The sequence below is a fragment of the Sminthopsis crassicaudata genome, chromosome 3 (genome assembly GCF_048593235.1).
Source record: "Sminthopsis crassicaudata isolate SCR6 chromosome 3, ASM4859323v1, whole genome shotgun sequence".
In the NCBI taxonomy this organism is placed as follows: domain Eukaryota; kingdom Metazoa; phylum Chordata; class Mammalia; order Dasyuromorphia; family Dasyuridae; genus Sminthopsis; species Sminthopsis crassicaudata.
The window spans coordinates 457769860-457796592 of NC_133619.1; the positions used below are offsets into that span (position 1 = coordinate 457769860).

Consider the following 26733-nt stretch of genomic DNA (forward strand, 5'->3'; position numbering starts at 1 on the left):
ATAAACTTATAGAACTAAGGACTACAAACTGCTGAGGTAGGAATATGGAGGATGAAATGAAGTGGTCTGAACTATATGTGTCAAAAGAGACTTATGTATGTGGTCACACTGAAATGGGTTCTTTGGGCAATCTCTTAGGTAAAGAATTTCAGTACATACAGATTTGCTTTGTCATTTTTATAAGTATACCTTAAAGACACAAGAAATTCCTTTTAAATGAGGCCAGAAGCTGGTTATATGATAATTCTCACACTGCAACCTGGTACATGCTAGAATCTGTAGCAGAGAAGGTTTGTAGAAAGCTTTATCTCTATATAGAAAGAGCTGGCTCAACATACTGCTACGTGACATAGATAATACATTAAGAACATATTAATTTATAAAAATAGCACCACTTTCTGAGTGATTATTAATTTATAATTCTGAACTTTATATACAATTCTATTTAGAACCTGATTACAATGGCATCATGGCTAAAGTACATAGTGGTAAGAGATTTACAAATTTATGGTGAAAAATCCTAGAAAAATTTAATGGGGAGTCCCCAACTGATAAAAGGTCAAAGGACAGTTATCTATAATAAGAAATTTCATCAAGTCACTAATACTAGGAAATTAAAGCAACTCTGAGGGTTGTCACACCTATTAGATAGGCAAAACTGACAAAAAGGAAAAATGAGAAAGATTGGTGTAGTCCTGGGAAAATGACACAGAAGCACTGCTGATGGAGTGGTGAACTGGTCTAGCAATTTGGAACCATGGTCAAAAAGCCACTAAAATGGGCTTATATTCTGAAATAAAGGATTCTTAAAAATTTAAGAAAGAAGAAAAGGTCCTCTATGCAAGAAAGTGAGCAAAAGTAAGGAGAACAACTTACACTCTAACAACATGGAAATTTATTTTGCTTGATTATGCTTATTTGTTATAAAGTTTTTGGTTTTCTTATTCTACTTCCCTGCTCTATCTGCTTATGCCAAGTGTGGGAGAATTAGAAAAAAAAATGCTTGAAAACTTAAAATTTAAAAAGCAGATATAAGTATTATTAAGATAACAGATATATCTTTGCTATTCTGAAAAAAGTGATTACCCAAGCTTATCTTGCATGAACTAGGTAAAGGGTAAATCTGGTAAAAGGGTCAAAAAGATAAAAATCTGGGTAAAGGCAAATAATTGTGTTCAGGTTTTCTCAAAAGAAAAAATTTGATGATTACATTTTCCTTGTGTATTTCATATGAATTCAAGAATGGTTTCATAGCATACCTATAAGCTCTTTGTTACGAACATCTAATGCCATATTCCTCAAAGCAGTTGCCACAGAAGACACAACTCTATCATTGTCCATTCTCAGAAGTTCTACAAGGATCGGAAGACCTTTTTCTTTTCGGACAGCAGCTCGAATATACGCAGCAAACTATTAAATAAAATAAATCCTTTATGTAGCACAAAACAGAAACTTTACTTTTAATTATGTTACAGTGCCTTAAAAGTCCTCCTATGTTTAAAATAAATAAATATGAAAGGTTACAAAGAATATAATACTACTGTTTTAAGTAGATAAAGTAGAATGACTTTAATTAAAAAAAAAACAGAAAAGGAAAACAAAACAAAACATGTCATGTGTCTAGCAGAACATAAGGAAGGATTCAAAATATATAGCAATAAATTACCAGATCAAGAAAGAATATACAATAATAGAAGAAATTATATTCATGGGTGTCCATCTTTGCTTCTTTGCGGATTTTTTTTTTCAGTCTCTGCTATGCATTTTTTTTTTTAAACTTTATTTTTTTCCTCCATTCATCATTCCTCCCCCACCACACTAGCAGGCTATAGTTAAGCACAGATATATTTATATATTTATACACATACCCACCCACCCACCCACCCATCCATTCCACACATACACTTACACCCAAAGACTCATACTCATACTTTCTCTTATTTCCTATCTCTGCTAACTCTTCTGCTTTAATTCTGGTCCAAATTTACTTTGCACAATTACTTTATCTTCCACCACCTATGAATCCCTCCCTTGACTTTTCCTACCCTTTGCTTCCCCCTCCGTCCATCCCTTTTCTTTATATGTAGTGTTGCCTATTTAACCCATTTCTGATGTGAATAGGTTTAAGAACCATGAGCCTCCTTCCACCTCTAATGTGTCTCTGTGTCTATTCTTCCTGTGCACCTCATTTGTATAAAATAGTTACTATTTTACCTTTTCTTAGGCAGTTTTCTTTTTAACAGTCAGATTGTACTTACTCTGCCCTAATCTTTCTTTTGAGCTGCCCTATTGCTGCTGTCAATCTTAAACATATGCTATGCATTTCTATATACAGAAATAATCTGTCCATGTCAAGTTCTCTAGAATTGATCTTTGATACCGGGATCTTATATGTTAAATTTTCTATTGAATGAGGGTTAAAGTCCTGAAAATCTTCAAATTTGTTGAATATACCTTTTTTTTTTTTTTTTTACATTTAATATTATAGATAATTTTGCTGGATATGATATTTTTAGGCTGCAGGCCTACTTTTTTGATTGTCAGTACATATGATTTCAGGACCTGCAATCTTTTATTGTGGTTGTTGCTAAATACTTCACAATTCTAATTGTAGCTTCAATATATTTGAATTTTTTTTCTTGTTCTTACAAAAATTTCTCTTTGATCTGGGGGTTTCAAAATTTGTCAATAAATATTCCTGTGTGTTTCCCACAAAGGATATCAATCAGATGGTTCTGGGTAGATTTTTCCTGTTTCTACTTTTTCCTCATGGTCTATCACTTCAGGACAATTTTTTTGGATTATTTCTTGCATTATTGGGTTAAGGTTTTTTGTTTGCTCACAACTTTCAGGTAGTCCAGTTATTTTTTAATTTTCTCTTCTTGGTTTGTTCTCCAGATCTATTATTTTTCTTATGTTTCTCATTTTATTCTATTTTTTCTTTCTTTAAATTTTGTTGCTATTTCTTAGTCTCTTATAGCTTCACTGGCTTCAAGATAGAATGACTAAAAAAAATTTATTGCCTACGAATCTGGAAATTTCAAACAATGATTTCCTTTCTTTCTTTCTCTTTCTTTCTTTCTTTCTTTTTTTTTTTTTTTTTAATATATTTTAATAGTTTTTATTTACCAGATATATGCACGGGTAATTTTACAACATTGATAATTGCCAAATCTTTTGTTCTAATTTTTCCCTTCCTTTCCACCCCCCAAGATGGCAGGTTGACCAATACACCAAACAATGATTTCTTAAATATTTTTATGGGGGGGGGGTGTTAAAAAAAGATGCTAAAGAATATATTTAATGATAGACTCTTAGAGGTGGAAGGAATCTAGATTATCATTTATTTTTATTATAGAAATCTAAACATGACTAAGGAGACATCTCATGATATATCTTTGTGCTTAGGCAATGTGCCAGGTACAGGGACTAAAGAAACAGAGACAATAATAAGTGCACACTAAAGAGGACCATATTTTTAGGATCTTGTATATTCTCTATTATTTTACCTATATTTCTAATGACTAAAAGAGATAACGAATGGTGAAACCTAAAGTTGTGAGGCCACAGAAGACAAAAACCCTAGGCTAGGAGGTTGTCTTTACTAAAATGAGAACATTATTTCAAGTAGGCCTCAACCCTGTTTTATTTTGCTCACTCCTCCATAGTCATCAGATCATCCAGGCTATTGAATCAACTTCCTTATTCCCGCAACCTCCAGTTCTGGAACCAGGATTGAATCAATTCTGCTACTGCTCTTGAGAGGGATATGCGAATATTTGGAACTCTTTTGGTCACACTCATCATCCCTGAGAAACTAAAGTTTCATTTGTTATGATTTCTTTAAATACAATATCTCTCTATATAAATTTCAGCTCCTTGAAGTAATGGATTGTGGTTTTAAAATTTGCATCCTTGGTAATATTTAGGACAGTACATAAGTGCTTAACATCTTTTCATTCATTCATAAATATAACTTTGTTGTGAAAAGGAAAAAAAAAAACAATCACACATGTATATAATGCTTTCCAATTTTGTGTTACTTAGCAATTAAAAAAAAAAGTCCAGTACCTTTCATTTTCTTATTAAAGCTAGACCCTCTTAAGTAATGTTATGACCCCTTTGCAGATTGATTCTTTTGTATACCAAATCATCTGGAAGTGAACATAAGAATAAAAGCCATGTAACAGAATAGAAAGGGACCTCTGGTTATTTGTCCACTTAAAAAAAAAAAAGACTTTCAAATTCTGTATAGATTAGCTAACAGAAAATTAAGAGATGTCTGTAATGATGCTCAGTGGACTATGGTTAAGTGTTCATTTTAATTAATTGCTTTCTTTCATGAGTGCTGAATTACCTTGATTTAATGTTAAAAAATAGGAATGAAAAATTTTATCATCTGACTCCATGGCACAGGTAGGGGAGGCGAGATAATAAACAGACAGATCCCTGCCCTGGGAGTCAGAATGACTTGGGTGTGAACTGTGGTCTTGCTCCTTTTATGGCCTTAGTGAACGTAGGCTATCACTCAAATAGAACTCAGTTTTCTCTTCTGCAAAATGAGAGTACGATTTCTAAAGTCTATTGAAGTCCTATGCTCCTATGAAAATTCTGCCAAACTTAAAGAGTTTTAAAAATTCAATGTATGAATTCTGAGCATATTGCAACATTAATGGACTAAAATGCTTATCAAATTGGTCTCTGTGAAATATATAACAAATAGAACAAATACCTTTTGTTTTAAGATGAGTTTCCTGAGGCCTATCAATCTCCTAGTATCCTTAATAATCTTTGATTTAATGCCATCTATGATTATGATTTTCAAAAAGGGAGTGCATATAATCTTTTAATTTACCATGTAAAATAACTCAAAACTCTTTAAAATATGTTTACATTTTAAATCAGTTTGAAATCTAATTTTTATTTGCTATATAGTTCCACAAAGTAAACTGTAGATACAAATCAAATTACATCAATTTTAATTATCACCACTATTATAATTTTCAAAGGCATTCATTTAAAAATAATGTTTCCATACACTTCAAGTTCAATAGAAGTTGGAGGTGAAACATCCTGAAAAAGACTGGATTTCACTGATACTTTCAGTAATAATGAAAGACAGTTACCACATTAACTCCAACACTTGACCATAACCGTCCATAGCTGCCAAATACAATAGCTGCCTCACTGAAACAAACCAGACTCGGAACTTTCTACAGAAAAGACTATGAGAGTAGTATTAAACTCAAATAGAAACAGGAACTTCTATAGGGGGCATGATAACTTAATTTTAAAATATACTATTATCTGTTTTATTGTGTCTGCATTTATTTTGTTAAGTATTTTCCAATTACATTTTAAGCCAGTCAGGCTGCATTCTGGAGTGTTGTGAGCCATATACATTCTGAGCATTTGACACCTCTGCTCTTCCTGAAAAGTTCTTAAGTTTATTTGAGGATGGAATCAGGAACGGGAACTCAAAATAAACTTATTTATTATACTGACATGGATTACTTGCATTAACTCCATGGCTCACAGGACAGGACACAGTCAATTGTATCAATCAATCATCTCACACCTGAACTACTAAAACAACCTGCTGGTTGGTCTTCCTGCTTCAGCTCTCTATCACCACTCAAATTATCAAAGTTATTTTTCTAAAATGCAAGTCTGACCATTTTACCTGCCTCCTCCAAATCAATAAACCTCAATGATTCCCTATTAGCTCCAAGTATACAATATTTTGACTCTTTCCTACCCTCAAAGCTTTCTTATATCTTAATCCCCTTCATGTATTGAGTGATCCTGTAATAGACACTGATTTTTTGGCTGATCCTTTGTATATGCTACTCCAGCTACTGATTCTTAAATGTTTAAAATGGTTGTCCTCCATGCCTGAATTCTCTTCTTCCTCATGTCTACCTTGTAACTTAGTCCTATTTTCTACAAGAACCATTTTCTCTTCTACCTTAATCTTTTACCTGAGATTATTTCCAACCTATCATAATATATGTTGTTTTTAGATAGTCGTTTGAATGTTGTTTCTCCAATTAAACTATGAGCTCCTTGAAAACAGGGACTGTCTTTTGCCTTTCTCCACCTAACACATAATAGATGCTCAATAAATACTAGGTGACTGACAATCAAACACTTAATAACCTATTGTGTTGTTCTTCCATGATTTTATGCATGCACATTTTGTTCTTATCATTAAGTTGCTAGTTTTTTCACAGGTTATATTTTCTTTCAAGGAGACATTATCATCCACTGGAAAGAGGATTTGGAATCAGACCCAGGTTTAGATCCCAGTTTGTCCCTTAACTTTTCTGGGCTTCAGTTTCCTTATACGGAGAATGAAGGGGATGGATGTGATGACTTCTAAGATTCATTGCAACTCTAAAAATGATGTTCTGACATTATTTGGCAGAGTACTGGGAACATGGCAGATATATAAAAATATTTACTTGTTGATTTTTTTCTGGTTGAATGAAATCTCTTAAAAATCATTTGCAATTTATGTCATACCTTCCAGTTGCCTGCAGAGAGATTCTGGAGTGATCCTGCAGAGCCTTCTAAAGTAGCTGGGTTGGAGCTTTCTGCTAGAAGGGTCAGGTATGGCTTTACTACTGAGGGGTGCCATAACATTTCAACCCCTTTAGGAGACTTAGAAAATCCAGGTATGGGACCAACTCCATCCCACTGAAAAAGAAATAATGTTAATATGTTAAAAAAACATTTTTTTTAACAAGGTCAATATGTAAAGTAGGAGTAATCACCTGTGTTAAAATTTGATAGATATTTGATAGATAAGTACTATAACAACTATCATTTTGTCCTCAGAAAAATAGTATTTTTTGCTCCCCCCAAAATGAAATTCATATCAAATTGAATGCTAACTTGATCCTCTTGTGGAGTCCTCTTTTTTTTCTTCTTCTTTTTCCCCCAACAACTTGGTTCTGAATCTTTGCTAGGAGATTCTTTTCCTAATAAGTCATCCAATTCATTTATTCCCAGCAGTCGTGCCTGAGGTACTTCTAATTCTAACCGATATGACAGGTTCCTCAAGGTGCACACACAGTTTTCCACAGTCTGAAATTTAATACATTTTAGAGTTAATGCCACCAAACAGAACAAGCAACTTTCACATCAAGTAAATATAAACTGAAAAAGCTTTTTTATATGAACATGACAGATTTTTTTATATGAACATGACATATATGAATACCTAAACTTACAAAATAATTTTTAAAGAGAACGGAAAAATGATTTAGCAAAGTGACATGTTTATAAGGACATTCTAAAATAGTCATTGTGTTGTAGAAATTTTGCAAGATACACAACATATCACAATGGAACTGATACCAACATATTCTTAAATTCACATGTATACTTCTAAGAGTTTGTAAAATGTCTGAAGGTAAACTGATCAAGTAGATCAATGACAGGCAAGACTTTTGTAAAAGATTCAGACACTAAATGACAAATGGAACCTCATTCTACCTTTTTTTCTACTTCAATCACAAAAGCAATCATCACAGAAGCAATTGTTACAATCCCTCCTCAATGACAGACATTCATTCCAGGTTCTCTCTCTCTGAGTTCTTCTCTTGCATTACCAACAAGCAATTATTTCCTCCCTTGTTTTTATTCCAAACATGAGCTTGCTGCTGCATATAGATAATATTTTTATACTGCCCTCCCCTTTAGCTCTCCATTTTCCTCACTTTGTCAAGCACTACTCTTCCCACAATAGAGAAAAGAGGAGAAGAGGAATAAGGGAGCCCCACCATAGAATAGAATATTAAATGTTGATTTAATTTGGGAGTAGATAGAAAAAGAAAGATGGCAGTAGCTGCTTTTACAAAGACAGTCATTTTGCCAAGTTTCAGAAAAAAAAAGTCAGATGAAGACCCATGGCTAGGCTGTCACTTGAGTCTTTCTATTTCTTCATAGTTGCATGTGTGCTGAAACAAGGCCCCTTAATGCTCATGACGTGACTTGACTCCATTTCTTCCATACCTTGCTGTCATAATCAGAAGTGTTCACACATGCATGGATCACATATAACAAGGAATCCACAAGGCCTTCACAAGACCTCATTTGTTTCCGTGCTTCTTCTCCTGCAGAACTGAGATTCCTAAAATATGAAGATATAATGAGACTTCCAAAATTTATATCTTACTTATTCACATGTTTGTGAGGGAGGAAGAGAATTTGGAACTCAAAAATTTTTAAAATGAATGTTAAATTTTATTTTTACATGTAATTAGGAAATGTTTAACAAAGAGTTGACTACATAAGATTTTCACTTATAATCAGTATCAAAAAGAGGGAGAGGGGGAGATTGAGAGAGTAAGAGCAATTTGTACAATCAAATAACAGGAACTCCAAACTTACTTTGAGGTTTTTCTTTAAATAAACTATGCGGTTTTAAACTTCTAGAAAGATTAACAGTGACTTTGTAATTCTTTTAGATTAGAGGGCAAAGGAACCTTTTTTTTTCTGCCAAGGGCCATTTGGATATTTATAACATTATATTTTGGCCCATACAAAATTATCAACTTATAGATCTCAAACCATGGTGAATTGTTTTATAAGCTTTTCAGCTCATTACCTGTGGCTGCTTTAGCAAATAATTTGGTGGGCCTTATATGGTGCATAGGCTGGATGTCTTCGACACGTGATCTGGACAACTCTTAAGATAATTCAGGTAAAACTGTCTCCTATCTACACCTGCTAACTTAATAATTGAATTTTTTTTTGTTTCACTGCTTCTCAGTCTAAATTAGTTCTAAGAACTATATAGTCAACTTTAAGGCTTTGCTTAATAGGTAGTTACTTCCTTTCAACATTTTACTCATTCCCAACTGCCATTCAAAGGCTGTCTCTTCTTTTGTAGAGAGAATCTGAGATAAGCATGAAAACAATGATCTGCACTTTCAGAGTAGGGCATTCTTATTTGGGGAAAAAAAGCAGAATCATGGAATATTTTAGAAGGAAAAGGCCTCAAGAGTTTATCATGAATTTTATTTGCAGATAGGGACAGAAATCCATGTTTTTGTTTTTTTGACATCTCTCTATATATTGTGAAGTTTTCCTTCAGCTCAGCCCAAATCTATAACTCCCAGTCTTTTCTACTCCCTTCAATTTCAACCCATTACTCATGGTACTGACCTTTGAGACCAAGTAGAATCAGATTAATTCTCCTACATTGCAAACTTTCAAATATTTGAAGACTGTTATGTTGCCACAAGGCTTCACTTTTTTTCAGCTTAAGATTCCTTAAACTAATACTTCTGTGCCATTGCTATCCTAGTTCCCCTCTTGGAGTTAAGTTCTAGCTTACCAATATATTTTAAGATGTGATACCTAGAACTCAATCTGATACTTTGGATTTTGCCCTTTTTAAATCAACAAAACTACTACTTTCCTGATTAAAGATACTAAATTTTATTACTGCAGAATAAGATAGAATTAGTGTTTTGTTGTTGTTTTTGCTTCCAGATCACACTGCCATTTCATTCACAATAAGTCTCTTAGAACAAGTGTTTTTTTCACATACAGTCTACTTGCCTTCTGTGTAACTGAGTTTTGTGAACCCAAGGATAGGAATTCACATTTCTCTTTAATCAATTTCATCCCATTAGCTCTTTAGCCTATCAAGATTTTTTGTATGCCATTCACAGATCTGAAGTATACTATTGGTGTACTGATAAAAATGTAGTTGGATTTTACTTGAGCTACACAATTATACAATGTAGTTGGATTGTACAATGAGCTATATAAACAGAGGAGTTTTTTGGTGGATAACAAAACTCAAGTGAAGACATTTGTCTGGAAATTTGGTAAGTCTGGCTGAGCCATCAAAACTATTCAATAAGGAGGACACAACAGCTTTTTTATCTCATGGATAATTAGGAACTGATTGCATTTCAAACTAAATAATGGAACCACATTGTAAAGAACTGACTAAGGAAGATCTAAAATATTACCTAGTTTTTCTAATTTGCCTACATTTTATTCACTCCATGTTCTCTTCTGTATCCTGTGTATTCATGTCACTTGTTATAGGAAAAAAAAAGTTAGGTTAAGCAAAGTAGTCCTTTCTCTCTAAACCTGTAAGTTTAACTCATACCTCAAGAGGGCAAATGACTTTAAAGGTTTTCTTTCCAAATTTTTTCTTGGCTGAAGGTTGCTATGCTAAGATTATGTTAGTATCAATTAATGGCATTAATGTTAACAAAATACCTAATTATATACATAGAAGGAAATCTTTATTTTAAAAAAATATTAATAACTTTAGATATTTAATGTAATCCTGGAAAGTACTGTTTAGATTTGTTTTTCATAAAAAACAATTTCTCCTAAAATACTTGCATTTGTTAACAAAGATCAAAAGGAATTAAAATAAATTATGTATCACTAACTTTAATTTAAACAGTTAATAAGAGGATTTGAACATATCTCTCCTAACTTCCTATCTATTAATCTTTCCAATGTACCATGTTACCTTTGAGTTTTATGAACTCTGGGTATAGAGACTCCTTTCATTTATGCAGACTCACAATTCACTTGTAACTTAAAGTATTAAGAGTTTAAATGGATTGCCTATAGTTACAAAGTTGGTATTGTGTCAAAAAGACTAAAGCTGAACCTAGTATTCTTCACTTTAAGATCAGCCCTTTGTCCATTACTGTATACAATCTCTTTGCTTCTGATTGTACATATATTAAAAATCATATTTAGTTAACACAATAATGAATATGAGCTATATGGAAACCTTTGGAATTTTGAAATTAATTTGAGATTCAAAAGTAGTAAAAAAAAATTACCAATCCTTCTAAGAATAATTATTTCTGTGTCACAAGTTGGCACTTGACACTTTTCTAGTGTGAAAATAAACATATCAGTCTGAATTCTGTAATAGAAAGATTCAGTGACCTAAAAATGCCTTATTAGTACAATAAAGCAAATCTAAGAGATAAAGCTATAATGTATAGATTATGATTATGAAGTTAAATGATCAGCATGTAACTAGGAAATTACCTCAAGCAACCTGTAGTATTGCGTAGAACTAGTGAAGTCTGAAATTTAATTTTATGATCTTCATCAAAGGAAGAACTATTCCATCCAGAATGTGGAACTATCACAGTGTTTGTTAAAGTTGACAGTGCATCTCGAATGATTGTCATTTTTACTGCATCACATGAGGACAAGTTCCAGAGTACTCCTTAAAAAAAAATTGCATTAAATAAACCAAACAACATCTTTTAGAGGTCTTTTTACTTTAAAAATGAACAAGTATTAAATAACTGCTATCAGTAATGGCCATTCTGGACCAACCTATCTCATGTCTAATTCACACTTTGACATTTAATAGGTTAACTAGGTCCTCTAAAATTGTTTACTAAGAATATAGGAATGACTTATGGTATTTTATAAAACATGTTGACTGGGGGCAGCTAGGTGGCGCAGTGGATAGAGCACCAGCCTTGAATTCAGGAGGATCCCAGTTCAAGTCTGGCCTCAGACACTTAACACTTCCTAGCTGTATGACCCTGGGCAAGTCACTTAACCCCAGCCTCAGGAGGGAAAAAAACCCAAAAAACCAAAAAACAAGTTGACCATTCTTTTAAGCTACAGTGAGATTTTACAGATTTAGCAGTAAAAGCAATAGTGGCTTCTACAAAATAAGTCATTATGATTTCATTCTAAAGTCTTTCAGAGTACTCAAAGTCTTCAAAAAAGTTTCAAAATGATCAAATACATTACTACAGGGTAAATAAACAGAACTTAACATAATACTCAGTCAATCTATTAGATACCTTGAAAAAAAGAACTTTTGAGTCCTTTGCAAAAGAAAAACTGTTTAGGAGCTGTCTGGGTGATTTTAAAGAGTGGAGAGAAAATTCTATTTCTAATTCTATCAGGGAAGATGAAAGACTATTAATTAGAACAGAAAGAAAATCAGAATCCTTTCTTTTGTGGGAAGAAATACAGTATTAAAATAAATCAGAATACAACCAAGAGAGGGTAAAAATAGCCTTCTTTCGTTTAAGAAATCATGTCTTGCAACTAGCAAAGATTCAAGATTCTTATTTATACAATTATTCCTTGACACAAGAGATATGGGTCATATGCAAATCTTAATTTCATATAAAGCATAGTATTTTCTAGATTTTAAAACAGAAGTATCCTTTACTTTATAGAGTTGATATATTTCAACATTTACAACAATCAGCACAATTCTATTTTATTTCAAGATCATAAAGATAAAAAATGGACCATTTTAAACAATCACAATTACATCATTAGAAGTCTTTTTTTTTTTTTTTTTTTTTTTGATGTAGGAGTAAAACTGCTGTACTTAAAATGTCAGAAGTATTACCTTCCCCCTTATCATTTGCTGAATTTCTAGTCATCCATTAAAGCTCAATACACCTTAATTCTCCTAGCTGGCAATGATCTCCTTACTGCAAAAGCACTCTGCTTTACTACTTACAAATGCCCTAACCATAAACCATGTATAATAAAACCTCTTTTAGTAGTCTACAAACTAGTTAGAGCAAAAGCCAAAATTTATATCATAAAAGAAGAATGAGAAAATGGCTCAGTTGCATACAATTCTAACAGCTTTAACTTAACATATTCAAACAAGACACCCATGCTAAAAAGTAGAAAAGGCAGATATGACTTTATCAACATTAACTGCAAAAGTTTAGACAGAACAGTTTAGATAGAAGAGTTAACACAATGAAGAGGCAAAAAAAAAATCTTGAAATCACTTTAGCTAGAAAATCCTTGATTTTTTTGCTAAGTGTAAGCTATTCTAATCATTAAAAACAAGATATATGAAAAGTGAAAATTGCCTCATAAAAAGATGAAAAGCAGTATAGGTCTATAAATAGGTTAGACTGAAACCCAACAAAACATACTGTCCCCCTAACATTCAGAGATAGTTGGCAAAAAAACAGACAAATGGAAATTAAAACATGACATCACAATTCTACAATAATTTACATTCATAATTACAATGATAGTAAAACTACTATATATGTGAAATGTCACTTAAGATAAAATCAGGAAAACTGGCTGGATTATATATTACACTTAGGAAGTCACTGAAGAAGGTAATGAAACATTTAAAGTATTAAGAGACTGTTTTCTAAAATATACCAAGGAGAAGGTCTAAAAGAATAGGGAAAATGCCTGGATAGCATTGCTCCCCCCAAAAGGAAACTGAAAGAAAATCAATTCATAGGTCCATATGTTCAACTTTATATTAGAATGCTTTATGTATATATGAAAGGATATTTTTGATGAAAATTAAAAATGGGAACAGGGATTTTTCCCAAGTGGTTTTATTCAGCTGATACCAACTTCATAGTAACACAATTGACTAAAAGGTTCAAAATTACCCATAACTTTCATCATGTGACCAACCTATATTCTATTTTGCTCATATTTTTCTTTGGTGACATTCATTAACCTGCTTCACCTTTGTAGTTCCTTAAAATGCCCATAGCAGACATACCCCTATCCATTGCCATGTGTTCCATGATTTGCTGCTTTTAACCCTAATAGAAACATCAGAAAAAAAGGTCTTTGTTTTAAGAGTTAAAGTCTGTTTTTTTTTTCTTCTTGCTCAGTTCTTGACCCAATTCAATGATTATAGATATATATGTATCTTATATAGTGAGAGTTCACTGCAATTTTCCTCTGCTAAGTGCTTTACAAATGATCTCACTAGAATCTCACAGAAGTCTTGCAAGGTAGGTGCTACTATTACTCTGATTTTACAGGTGAGGAAACTGAGGCAGATAAAGAGGATAAGTGACTTGTCTAATCTCACATAGAAAGCCAATGTCTGAGGTCAGATCAGAACTCAAAATTATTTGATTCTAAATCTAGCACTCTATCCATATCCACTACACAATATAGATATCTTTGTTTTAAGTTATAAATAATATATAAGCTATTAAAGTGTATGATAACAGATATCATGGAAGATTTCAGGAGTCTGGTTGAGAGTAGTGGGAGTAAAGTCTAAAATGCATTTCATGCTCCAAGAGTGTTCCAAAAGTCTTAGTATATTAAGTATAATATTAAGTATATTAAGAGTTCTGGGACATCCTGAATAATCAAATTCACACATATGTATACATATACAATGGATCAAACTAATGGTTATTCATTTTCATCGTAATTTGGACATCAGACATTATTCATGTTGTTTTCCCTCTGTGGATAATTCGGGCCAAAATCTTTAAATTGATTAGAAAGCTCATTAAGGAAGCCTTGCAATGTTCTAAGACTTCATACAATCAACATGTCACATGTAAATGGGAACATCTGGAGCACTTTATTATTTTTGGGAAATCTCACCTTGAAGTAATCGCTAATTACTTCCACAATACTACCAAACATTTCTGGCAAGTGTACATGCCTTTATCTATGCATGTTTGACATATGTCAAACAAGATTTGCTGTTATATTTTTCAAGACAACTTGAATAATTTTGAAATATACACAAAAGCCACAAGCATTTTGCTTTACTGAATTAATGCTATTTTTAGTCAATAATTATTAAGTATAGTGAAATTTATGTTCACTACAGCTTAGAGTTAACTGTGATGGTCAAGATGTCTTCCTATAGATTATCACTTGCAAAAGCCTTCCTTTGCCCCTACCTATAGTCTCCTTATGGATGCTCCCAAATTGTATAAATTATTCTTGCAAATTTTTTTTGATGGGTATTTAGGCACAAGTCAGTAGTTATGTTCTCTCAATTTCCTTTTATGATAATTATATCACCTCTAGAATGAACTTCCAATGTATATACTTGGTCTACTTAAATTTCTTCTTTTTGCTTTTAGTACCATTTCTACTTTTTCTATAAAATGAGATGGGGCTCTGGTGTCACATTGCTGAAGAATCCATATTTATCTTCCTATATACTTGCTGCCCTCTTTTTAATTTCATCCTTAATGACTCTGAGATACTGCTTAGTTGGGTCTAATTTTTCCATAAATGTCTCCCTACTACACCTAAAGTAAAAGTCTGCTTCCCCGTTGCCCCCCACAGTCAATTACATGTTAAAACAACTTTCATGCAAAATCTTTCCATAGTAGTCATTTTGCACAAGAATTCTCAAATAAAAGAAAAAGAATGAAAGTGAAAAATAGCATGCTTCAATCTATATTTAAACAATAGACAGTTCTTTCTCTGGAGGCAGATAATATGCTTCATCATTAGTCCTTTGGGATCATCTTGATCATAGTATTGCTGAGAATAGCTAAGTCATTCAGTTCTTCATTAGACAATATTGCCATTACTGTGTACAATGTTCACTTCACTTTACAAAATGAAATTCTAAATGTATTGCTCTTGGCTTGATGATTAAATTTACTAAGCTGGTTTTTAGAATCTCTTGGTCTTCTTTTTTGTGACAATTGATTTACATTAATTAATCTGTATGAAATTATTATAATCTTGTGTTGATGTTCTTCCAATCATTTTTCATTTTGAGGGAACCAATAAATTGTTTGTATAGGTCAGATTGGAGTTTTTTCAACTGTGTTATTTTTCATTTTGATTCTTCCTCCTGATATTAAAACAGTAATAACTGCGATTATATATGTATATTATAGTTTTAAAAGCATATAAAGCAATTTACATATTTTATCCCATCTAGCTCCATAATAACCTCAAAATAGGTAAGATCATTTTTTTTTTTAAGGAAAAAAAAAAAAAGATTCAGAGAACTATATAAGTAATACATGTTAAAAGTGAGAACTTGACGTTAGGTATTACTACATCCAAATTTAGCATGCTAGTGACTTTATGACTCTCTCACAAGTATTCATTTCCTATTATTAAACAACAAAAATAAAATCAACTATAGTATATTTTTTGGATTAGAATTATTATATTATTGGTATAAGAGAGCTCGCAATGAAGAAACTGCCTTTACCAGCCAAATTGATACCTGCTCTGCAATTTAGAGTATTAGATTACTGGGTGGCACTGAAAAACTAAGTGATTTGACTAAATTCACTTAGTTTGTGTGAGTGGCAGATCTTGAATCCAAGTTTTTCAAGATTTCATCATTCTTAAGTATGCTCTTCACTCACCACATGAGTTGTCAACAATATATATTTAGAGGAGATACTGAACCATTCATTTTTGTCAACATATTTTACCCGTAACTAAGAAGCTAATAAAGTTTGCATTGCCCATGTATTTTTTCAGTTTTAAGAAGCAACACATCCATCTATCTATCCATCATCATCTTGGACCACTGATCACTTCTTAAAACCCTCCAAAGTAAATATAAAATAAAAATAAAAATAGTTTTAAGAGAAAAGAATGGAAGGAAAAAAAAGACTTTTGAACGTGAATGAGATAAACCTGTTTGTAAAATGGAAGAGATTAGCAGAATGGATAAGCAAATCCATTTATGTGACATACAAAGTTCCTCATTTGACTTCCTCACTTATTTCCTATAATACACTTTCTCTGTTTTCTTCCTTTAAGACTATTGAGGAACTTCTGGCCAAGGTGGCGGAGAGGACGCAGACATTTGCTTAAGCTCTGCATTTTCTCTCAGAATAATTTATTTCATGACAAGCTTTGGAATTAGTGCTTGACTGAAAGAAAAAAAAATCACAAATAATTACCAAGAGAAGATATCCTCAAAATTCACCAGAAAAAGTCTGTTTTTGCTCGTGGGTGGGGATGGTTAGACCAGGTACAGATTGAAAGCAGGCAAACAGCAAGAATGTGGCAGGCAGTGAGAGTACAGAAGGCAGCTCACACTGAGCAGACCTAAGTGGGGTGGGGAGTGATCTCAACTGTTTCTGCGGGGAGAACTTTACCACAGTGTTGCTACTTTGCCCTGGCAGCAAGCCAGCAGACCAGCAGAGAAGCTGTAAAGACAGGGAGTGAAGACTATAACCCTGAAATGCTAGCGTCTCTCAGGACCTGGCCATACCCACCCGAAGTGACTCAGCATGCTCTCAGAGTGCAGATGCAGCCTGGCCATTGCTGTCCTGCTAGTGCCTCACAGCTGCCCTTGGAATCTGTGGAGAAAACTCAGTAACACCATCCAGCCCCCCCCAAAAAAAAGCAGACTACATTTGTTTTTGTTTTGTTACCTTGTTTTCTTCGATTTTTTTCTTTGACAAAATGAGCAATAAATTAAAGTGAGCTCTAACCATTGATAGCTTCTATATGGATAAAGCAGACTTGTCATCCCACACATTTAGAGATAACGAAATCAGATCCTTGAAAAACAGAATTAGTAAACTGGAAAAAGAAAATAGCTCTCTAAAAAATAAAATTGGTGAAATGAAAAAAATTCCACAGAACAAAACAACTTAAAAACTCAAATAGACAATTACAAAAAGAAATAAACTAAATGAAGAAAATAATTCATTAAAAATCAGAATTGAACAAATGAAAATGAATGACTCGAGGAGACACCAAGAATCAGTCAAGCAACCCCCCCAAAAATGAAACAATGGAAAAAAAATTGTCAAATACCTTCTTGGGAAGATAACAGACTGGAAAATAGATCCAGGAGAGACAATCTGAGAATAAATGGACTCCCTGAAAAATATGATGAAAACGAGAGCCTGGACACATTTTCCAGGAAATTATCAAAGAGAACTGCCCAGATGTTATAGAAACAGAGGGTAAAATAGAAATCTAAAGAATTCATCGATCACTTACTGAAAGGGATCCTAAAATCAAAACTCCAAGAAACATAGTGGCCAAATTCCAGAACTATCAGAAGAAGGAAAAAATACTGCAAGCTGCTAGAAAAAAATCAATCAAATATAGAGGAGCCACAATAAAGATTACTCAGGAACTAGCAGTATCCACATTAAAGGATTGAAGGAATATGATATTCCGAAAGGCTGAGGAACTTGGTATGCAGCCAAGAATAACTTACCCAGCAAAAATGAGCATTTTTTTTTCCTAGGGAAGAATATGGACATTCAATGAAATAGGTTAATTTCATCTATTTCTGATGAAAAAACTGGAATTAAACAAAAAATTTGATCTCCAAATAAAGAACTCAAGAGAAACCTAAAAAGGTAAAAAGAAATCTTGGGAACTATATTTCTGTTATAAATATACATAAAGAACACATGTATAATTTGTTTTAGAAACTAGAGGTGGAAAGGAAATGTACCAGAAAAAAGGTAAAGTGGGGGTACTACATCTCACGAAGAGGCAAAGGAAACTTATTATATCTGAGAGAAAGAATGGAGGGGGATGAACATAATGTGTATCTTACTCTCATCAGAATTGGCTTAAAGAGAAAAATATTAGACATATTCAGTTTACAGAGAAACTTCTCCTATCTCATTGAAAAGTGGGAGGGGTAAAGTGAAAAGGGAAGAAGTAAGCTAAGCGGAAAGGAATACAGAAATTGTGAGGAAAAGGGGCAAGAAAGGGGGACGAACTCTAAGGTGAGAGGGAGGGATCCTAAAAATGGAGGGCTGTGAGAAGCAAGTGGTGCTCACAAGTTTAATAATGGGAAGGGAGATAAGGGGGAAGGAAAGGAGAAAAGCATAAGCAGGGATTAACAAGATGGCAATACAGAGTTAGTCATTTTAACCATAAATGTGAATGGGGTAAACTCTCCCATAAAGAGGAAGTGCTTAGCAGACTGGATTAAAAGCCAGACTCCTACAATATGTTGTTTACAGGAAACACACTTGAAGCAGGGGAGATAATACAGAATAAAGGTAAAAGACTGGAGCAGAATCTACTAAGCTTCAGGTGAAGCCAAAAAAGCAGGGGTAGCCATCCTCAGATCAAGCAAAAACAAAAAATTGATCTAGTTAAAAGAGATAAGGAAAGGCACTATATCTTGCTAAAGAGTAGCAATAATGAAGCATAATCATAATGAAGCAATATCAATATTAAATATATATGCACCAAGTGGTGTAGCATCTAAATTCTTAAAAGAGAAATTAAGAGAGCTGCAAGAAGAAATAAGACAGCACAATTATAATATTGGGAGAGGTCAACCTTGTACTCTCAGAATTAGATAAGTCAAACCACAAAATAAATAAGAAAAAAGTCAAAGAGGTAAATAGAATACTAGAAAACTTAGACATGATAGATCTTTGGAGAAAACTAAATGGAGAAAGAAAGGAGTACACTTTCTTCTCAGCAGTTCATGGAACCCAAACAAAAACTGACAATATATTAGGACATAAAAACCTCAAATTCAAATGAAGTAAGGCAGAAATAGTAAATGCATCCTTTTCAGACCATGATTCAATGAACATTATATTCAAGAAAAAGCCAGGGGAAAATAGACCAAAAATAATTGGAAACTAAATAATCTCATACTAAAGAATGATTGGGTGAAACTGCAAATCATAGACATAATTTAATAACTTCATTCAAGAAGACGACAATAATGAGACATCATACCAAAATGTGTGGGATGAGGCCAAAGCAGTAAGTAATAAGGGGAAATTTTATATCTCTAGAGGCCTATTTGCATAAAATAGAGAAAGAGAAGGTCAATGAATTGGGCTTGCAACTAAAAGGTTAGAAAAAGAACAAATTAAAAACCCCCAGATCACTAAACTTGAAATTCTAAAAATAAGAGAGATTAATAAAATTGAAAGTAAAAAAAAAAAAACTATTGAATTAATTAATAAAACTAAGAGTTGGTTCAATGAAAAAACCAACAAAATAGGTAAATATGATTAAAAAAGGAGGAAAATCAAATTGTTAAGTCTTAAAAATGAAAAGGGAGAACTCACCAGGAATAAGAAATTAGAGCAATAATTAGGAATTACTTTGCCTAACTTTATGCCAATAAATTCGATAACTTAAATGAAATGGAGGAATACCTTAAAAAATATAGCTTGCCCAGATTAACAGAGGAAGAAGTAAATAGTCTAAACAGTCCCATCTTAGAAAAAGAAACAGAACAAGCTATTAACCAACTCCTTAAGAAAAAATCCCCAGGACCAGATGGATTTACAAGTGAATTCTACCAAACATTTAAAGAACAATTAACTCCAGTGCTATATAAACTATTTGGAAAAATAGGGATTGAAGGAGTCCTACCAAATTCCTTTTATGACACACACATGGTACTCTTACCTAAACCAGGTAGGTTGAAAACAGAGAAAGAAAATTACAGATCAATCTCCCTAATTAATATTAATGCTAAAATCTTAAATAAAATATTAGCAAAAAAATTACAGAAAATCATCCCCAGGATAATACATTATGACCAAGTAGGACTTATACCAGGAATGCAGGGCTGGTAAAATATTAGGAAAACTATTAGCATAATTGACTATATCAAATTAACAAAAACCATATGATCATCAATAGATGCAGAAAAGGGATTTAATAAAATCCATTCCTAATAAAAACACTTGAGAGTACAGGAAAATAAATAGCCTTTTCCTTAAAATAGTCAGGAGCATCTATTTAAAACCGTCAGTAAGCATCATATGTAACAGGGATAAACTGGAACCATTCCCAGGAAGATCAGGAAACAAGGTTGCTCACTATCACCATTATTTATTATTCAATATTGTATTAGAAATGCTAGCTTTGGCAATAAGAGTTGAGAGATTAGGTAATAAGGAAACAAAATTATCACTCTTTGCAGATGATATGATGGTATACTTAGAGAACCCCAGAGATTCTTCTAGAAAACTATTAAAAATAATTCAAAACTTTAGTAAAATTGCAGGATACAAAATAAATCCACATAAATCCTCAGCATTTTTATACATCACCAACAAAATCCAACAGCAAGAGATACAAAGATAAATTCCATTCAAAATAACTGTCGATAGCATAAAATATTTGGGAATTTACCAAAGAAAGTCAGGAATTATATGAGCAAAATTACAAAACACTTTCCACACAAATAAAATAATTGGAACAATATTAAGTGCTCTTGGATAGGCTGAGCAAATATTGATAACAATACGACTTAGACTAATCTATTTATTTAGTGCTATACCAATCAGACTCCCAAGAAACAATTTTAATGACCTAGAAAAAATAACAAAATTCATATGGAAGAACAAAAGGTCAAGAATTTCAAAGGAACTAATGAAAAAAAAAATCAAATGAAGGCAGCCTAGCTATACCTGATCTAAAATTATATTATAAAGCAGCGCTCACCAAAACCATTTGGTATTGACTAAGAAATAGATTAGTTGATCAGTGGAATAGGTTAGGTTCACAAGACACAATAGTCAATAACTGTTTGATAAACCCAAAGATTCCAACTTTTGGGATTAGAATTCACTATTTGACAAAAACTGCTGGGAAAACTAGAAATTAGTATGGCAGAAACTAGGCATGGACCCACACTGTACACCAAGATAAGATCAAAATGGATCCATGATTTAGGTATAAAGAAGGAGATTATAAATAAATTAGAGGAACATAGGATAGTTTACCTCTCAGACTTGTGGAGGAGGAAGGAATTTGTGACCAAAGAAGAATTACAGATCATTATTCATCACAAAATAGAAAATTTTAATTATGTCAAATTAAAAGGCCTTTGTACAAACAAAAGTAATGCAAACAAGATTAGAAAGGAAACAAACTGAGAAAACATTTTTACAGTCAAAAGTTCTGATAAAGGCCTCATTTCCAAAAAATAATCGACTCTAATTTATAAGAAATCAAACCATTCTCCAATTGATAAATAGTCAAAGGATATGAACAATTTTCAGATGATGGAATTGAAATTCGTATGAAAGGGTGTTCCATATCACTACTGATCAGAGAAATGCAAATTAAGACAACCAAATTAAGATACCACTACACACCTGTCAGATTGGCTAAGATGACAGGAACAAACAATGATGAATGTTGGAGGGGATGCGGGAAAACTGGGACACTGAGGCATTGTTGTTGGAGTTGTGGACAAATCCAACCATTCTGGAGAGCAATTTGGAATTATGCCCATAAAGTTATCAAACCGTGCATAACCTTTGACCCAGCAGTGCTTCTATTGGGCTTATATCCCAAGGAAATCCTAAAGAAGGGAAAGGGACCTGTATGTGCCAAAATGTTTGTGGCAGCCCTTTTTGTGGTGGAAACTACGTGGATGCCCATCAATTGGAGATTGGCTGAATAAATTGTGGTATGTGAATGTTACGGAATATTATACTGTAAGAAATGACCAGCAGGATGAATACAGAGAGGCTTGGAGAGACTTACATGAATTGAGGCTGAGTAAAATGAGTAGAACCAAGAGATCATTTATACACTTCAACAACAATAGTGTATGAGGATGTATTTTGATGGAAGTGGCTATCTTTGACAAAGAGAAAATCTAATTCAGTTCCAATTGATCAATGATGGACAGAATCAACTACACCCAGGAAAGGAACACTGGGAAATAAATGTGGACTACTTGCATTTTTGTTTTTTTCCCCAGGTTATTTTTACCTTCTGAATTTCTTCTTGTGCAACAAGAGAACTGTACGTTCTGCACACATATATTGTATCTAGGATATACTATATAACATATTTAAGACTGCTTGCCTTCTAGAGGAGATGGTGCAGAGAGGGAAGGGCAAAGTTGGAACATAAGTGAGTGCAACGCACAATGTTGTAAAAAGTTACCCATGTACATGTTCTGTCAATAAAAAAGTTATAATTTAAGAAAAAAAAAGAAAAAGAAAAAATACTATTGAGACAGAACCAATTCACTGTATGAATTCCTGTGTTACATAATTCTGAAGCCATACTTGTTTCTTTTCCCTCTATGAAAAGGTAAAAAGACTTTGGCATAATTTGGACTCTTTGATTACTCAAATATATATTTACCCTTCTAGGTTTCTCTTGATGCCTGCCTATATTTGTAATTCAGAGCTCTGATTTTTTCAATGGCAATGATGCAAAGTCTTCTTTCTGTTATTACAGGTATATTTTCCCCCTTGTAGAATTTTTTCAGGTTAAGTTTTTGTTTATTGTAAGTCTTTGTTGCTGAACTTTTTGATGATCATATTCCAAGATTTTCTTTCTAAATAGTAGTTGCTGTCAAGTGTTTTGTGGTCCTGGCTGTAGTTCTTTGGTATTTGGTCTATCATCAGTTTTTTTTTTTTTGATCTAGAAGCTCTGGATTTTGTCTATGACATTTCTAAGTATTTTTATTTTGTGGTTCCATTGCAGGAGTTATTGGAATCTATTTTCACTTTAAATTCTAGTTCTAATAAGTACAGCCATTTTTTACTTGTGACTCTTGAAATAAGAGAGGGAGGGTTTTTTTTTTTTAGGTCATGGTGTTTCCCAGATAAGTTGCTTTTGATAGTAATCTTTTGATTTTGTTTTAATATTTTTCATCGTCTCATGGCATCACTGAGTTCTGTTTAATAATTCTCATTTTTAGGGAAATCTGTGCTTGATTAAAGTTTCCACTTTTTATTCAAAGCTATTTATTTTCCCTCTAACTCTTTCCTCCAAAGCTCTTTATTAACTTTTTTTTTTTTGGACATTTACTTTAAAAATCTACAACTTAATTTCTTTGCAGGTACACTAATAGATATGGCCAATCAACTGTTTAAGACTCTGCTTGCAGTTTTTCTAGAGTTACTATCGTCTTCTAGATTTAGATCTTAGGTACCACTTGATCACAATATTTTTTCATAGTATCCAGCGTTTTCTTCTGCTTACTAATGTCCCTAGCATAAATTTTTGATTTGGGACCTACTGCTGAGGCAGGCTAAATCACTTCTGAGCAACCACTATCTAATTATCCTGACATTAAATTCCTTTGTACTTAATAAGGAGTCTCAATACCCTTTAATATATTTAAGAGCACTGATAAACTAAAAGATTCCTAGTCAGAACTTTGATTCTTTTCTCCTTATTATGTTCCCCACTGATTCCCGTTGGGTCAGAGCAATATTGTGTTCTTCTACAATCTCTTTCCCCATTCTGTATTACTATTATAGATTTTTGGCTTTTTATCTGAGTCAGTGCTGACTTTATAGATATGATCCCTCACCTAGTGCTCCTGAATTTTTTGGGTAGCTTTTTGTGCAATGCCAGGCTAGGTATGAAAGTAAGCTGATATTTCTTTTTTTAGATTTCTTGATTATTTGATCTCATCCCCCTTTTATTTTTCACTGTTGGAACACTTGTGGGAACAGTGAATTCTTCCATAATATTTCACTCAGTTATTTCTCTCTTTTTCTCCCACTATATATCTACATCCATTTATATATCCATATCTTCATGACCTATTCTACTCAACTTCAGCTACATAGTGATGTGTATTCTTTATATGAGTCTTCTGTATAAACTATGTTTATTATTTTTCTCATTTCTTGGACCATACTTTTTTCATTTTCCCCCCCTTTTCTCAATGATTCCCACCCCTTTGCATTGAAATAGCTAAGCATTAGGGCATATGTTGAAGTGCTTTTGAGGGTCTTAAGTTCTTCACAGTATATCTCTGTCATCCTATGCAAGTGATGTTGGTATATAGTCACAATTACTTTCACAATGGTCCTTTTTGCAAATATAAACTTTTCTTGTTATATGTGATTAAGAAACAATCCATAATAAAAATTCTTGAGGCTTTTGGGAATACAACAACAACCAAAATAACTCAACCAATTGCTTTACCTGTGAACCAACTTTACATTTAGCTATAACTTCCTTCTTCTGGTTTTGCTTATGGCAAAGGTATCTGGATTTGAAAGATTCAACTCCTCCAGCAATACGTCCAACTTGATGATATTTGGAAAATAATGGATTTCATATTTAGAGTATCAAAAGGTAAATTAAACTTTGACAGTCTAAAAACTATTAGCATCCTCCAATCCCAAGAGATTCTTAGAAACCACTACTCATTTCCTCATTTATTTGCTAATTACCCAGAATAGCATAAAGGTGACCTTGAGTTTTGGAAGCTATGTCAAGGGAATGAAAGCATATGGAAGCTTTTACAGGGCTGAAAAAAATTTTGAATACAAGTCTGATGGATCATAGCCATGCCTGGAAGACTAGTCTAGATTTAGTGATTTAAAGTCATGAAACACTTAAATAGGAGTTGGTAAGTGTAATTTTCCTAGACAAACATGTCTTTTAAAGTCTCTGTCTTCAATAAACTAATGGTGGACAAGAAACTTGCTTTTCTATGGCTCTGTTAAACAAATCAGAAATATGAATTTTGATTTTACAAAACATTACATTTTCATAGTAGGGAATGTATATATGGGTTAGAATTGAATGACAAAAAAATACAATTACTAAGAAGTTTATATTCTAATAATGTTCTACTAATCTCAATGATGCAAATTTAATATAATAAATAATCCTTCGTAACAAAGTACCTGATGACATGCTAACTACAGAAATTATTCTTTCCTTCCTTCTTTTATAAATCCCCATTATCCTGTTATAAAACTCCCAAACAATTAAAACAATAAGAAAAACAAAATCCAAGCACTATAGTTCATTATAAGAGAAATTGGGAATCAGCTCTATTTAGTAAGTAGGTCCTGAGAAGAGAAAAGGATAATTTCTGGTAATCTTATTGATTGTAATAAAAAATATAAAATAACAATTAAAAAAATCAAAATTTTGGGTCCAAAATAATGCATTATGACCTTATTAAAATGTTTCAAAACAAACAAAAACCACATATTGTAACTAGATTCCACTCTTAAAAATAAAGCAAATAACAATGTCTGTCTTTAAAGACTGTTAATTATATTCAATGATCCACTATAATTCACAGACATAAAAAGTAAAATTATCATTGGAAAATAAATATTAACTCAAAATTGAAGCTAAATTTCTTAAGAATTCAGTTTCCATAAAACTGATATCCATTTATTTATTTTTTTATTATTAATAATGATGACACGATAAAAGAATGGTATTTTGTTAAATGGCCTTTCACTTGTGGTTCCTGAAATGTCCAATACAACCTTTGTGAAAGGCCCAATATCAACTTAAAAGGTAGGGAGCATAAGGATAGCTGAATGGTACTTTACTTTAATATAGAAATATCAGATATTGGAATAGAGCAAAGCTTTCATTTTGCTAAACAAAGCCACTGAATATTAAATTAAACAAACAAAACCTATATAATAAAACTATAGTTTGGGCCTAATGACAATAAATGTTCACATACCATCAAATACATTAGGCTTATCCATTAGATGCCAATAACAATTTTAATTATGTTCCCAAATAAAATAGGTACAGGACTTAGGTATTCGCAGTCCCTATTCTTCAAAATTAGGGTACTTTTCAAGTCAACAGGCAAAAAGTATGGTATATTGATCTCTGAAGTAGTCTAGGAAAGAATGCTTCATTAGATCATTTATTTCTAACTTCCTAATCAGGCAAAACAAAGCAGAAACAAAGAATACATCCTTCCCCCCCCCCCCTTTTTAAATGAGGAAAGAACATGAAAAACATCTGCCATACTCTTGCCTTCCAAAAAGTCCTTTAATTAATCAGATAATTGGCTGTAAGACTCTATTATGGCCCTTAGTTGGGAGAAGATCAGGGAAGACCATGGAGAAGGAGGTAAATGAATTAAGTCTTAAAGATGTTTTCAATAGACAGAGATGGAAGCAAGAAGCACTTAGGCACAGGGAATGTATGAGCAAAGGCAAGGAAATTGGAGAATAAGGTTTGCTTTAGATGATGCTGAATACTATTGTTTGTACAGAGAGGAATTGTGGCTTAATGGAC

General features: G+C 32.8%; 1 protein-coding gene across 1 annotated transcript in view; it reads right to left on the bottom strand.

The window, feature by feature from the left end:
• PKP4 (plakophilin 4) overlaps positions 1 to 26733 on the bottom strand; it is a 227778-nt gene that overhangs the window by 11995 nt on the left and 189050 nt on the right. Inside the window, 5 exon segments of the mRNA XM_074303392.1 lie at positions 1260 to 1410; positions 6526 to 6699; positions 6898 to 7089; positions 8020 to 8137; positions 11047 to 11230. Of these exon segments, the coding sequence (XP_074159493.1) occupies positions 1260 to 1410; positions 6526 to 6699; positions 6898 to 7089; positions 8020 to 8137; positions 11047 to 11230 (819 nt within the window).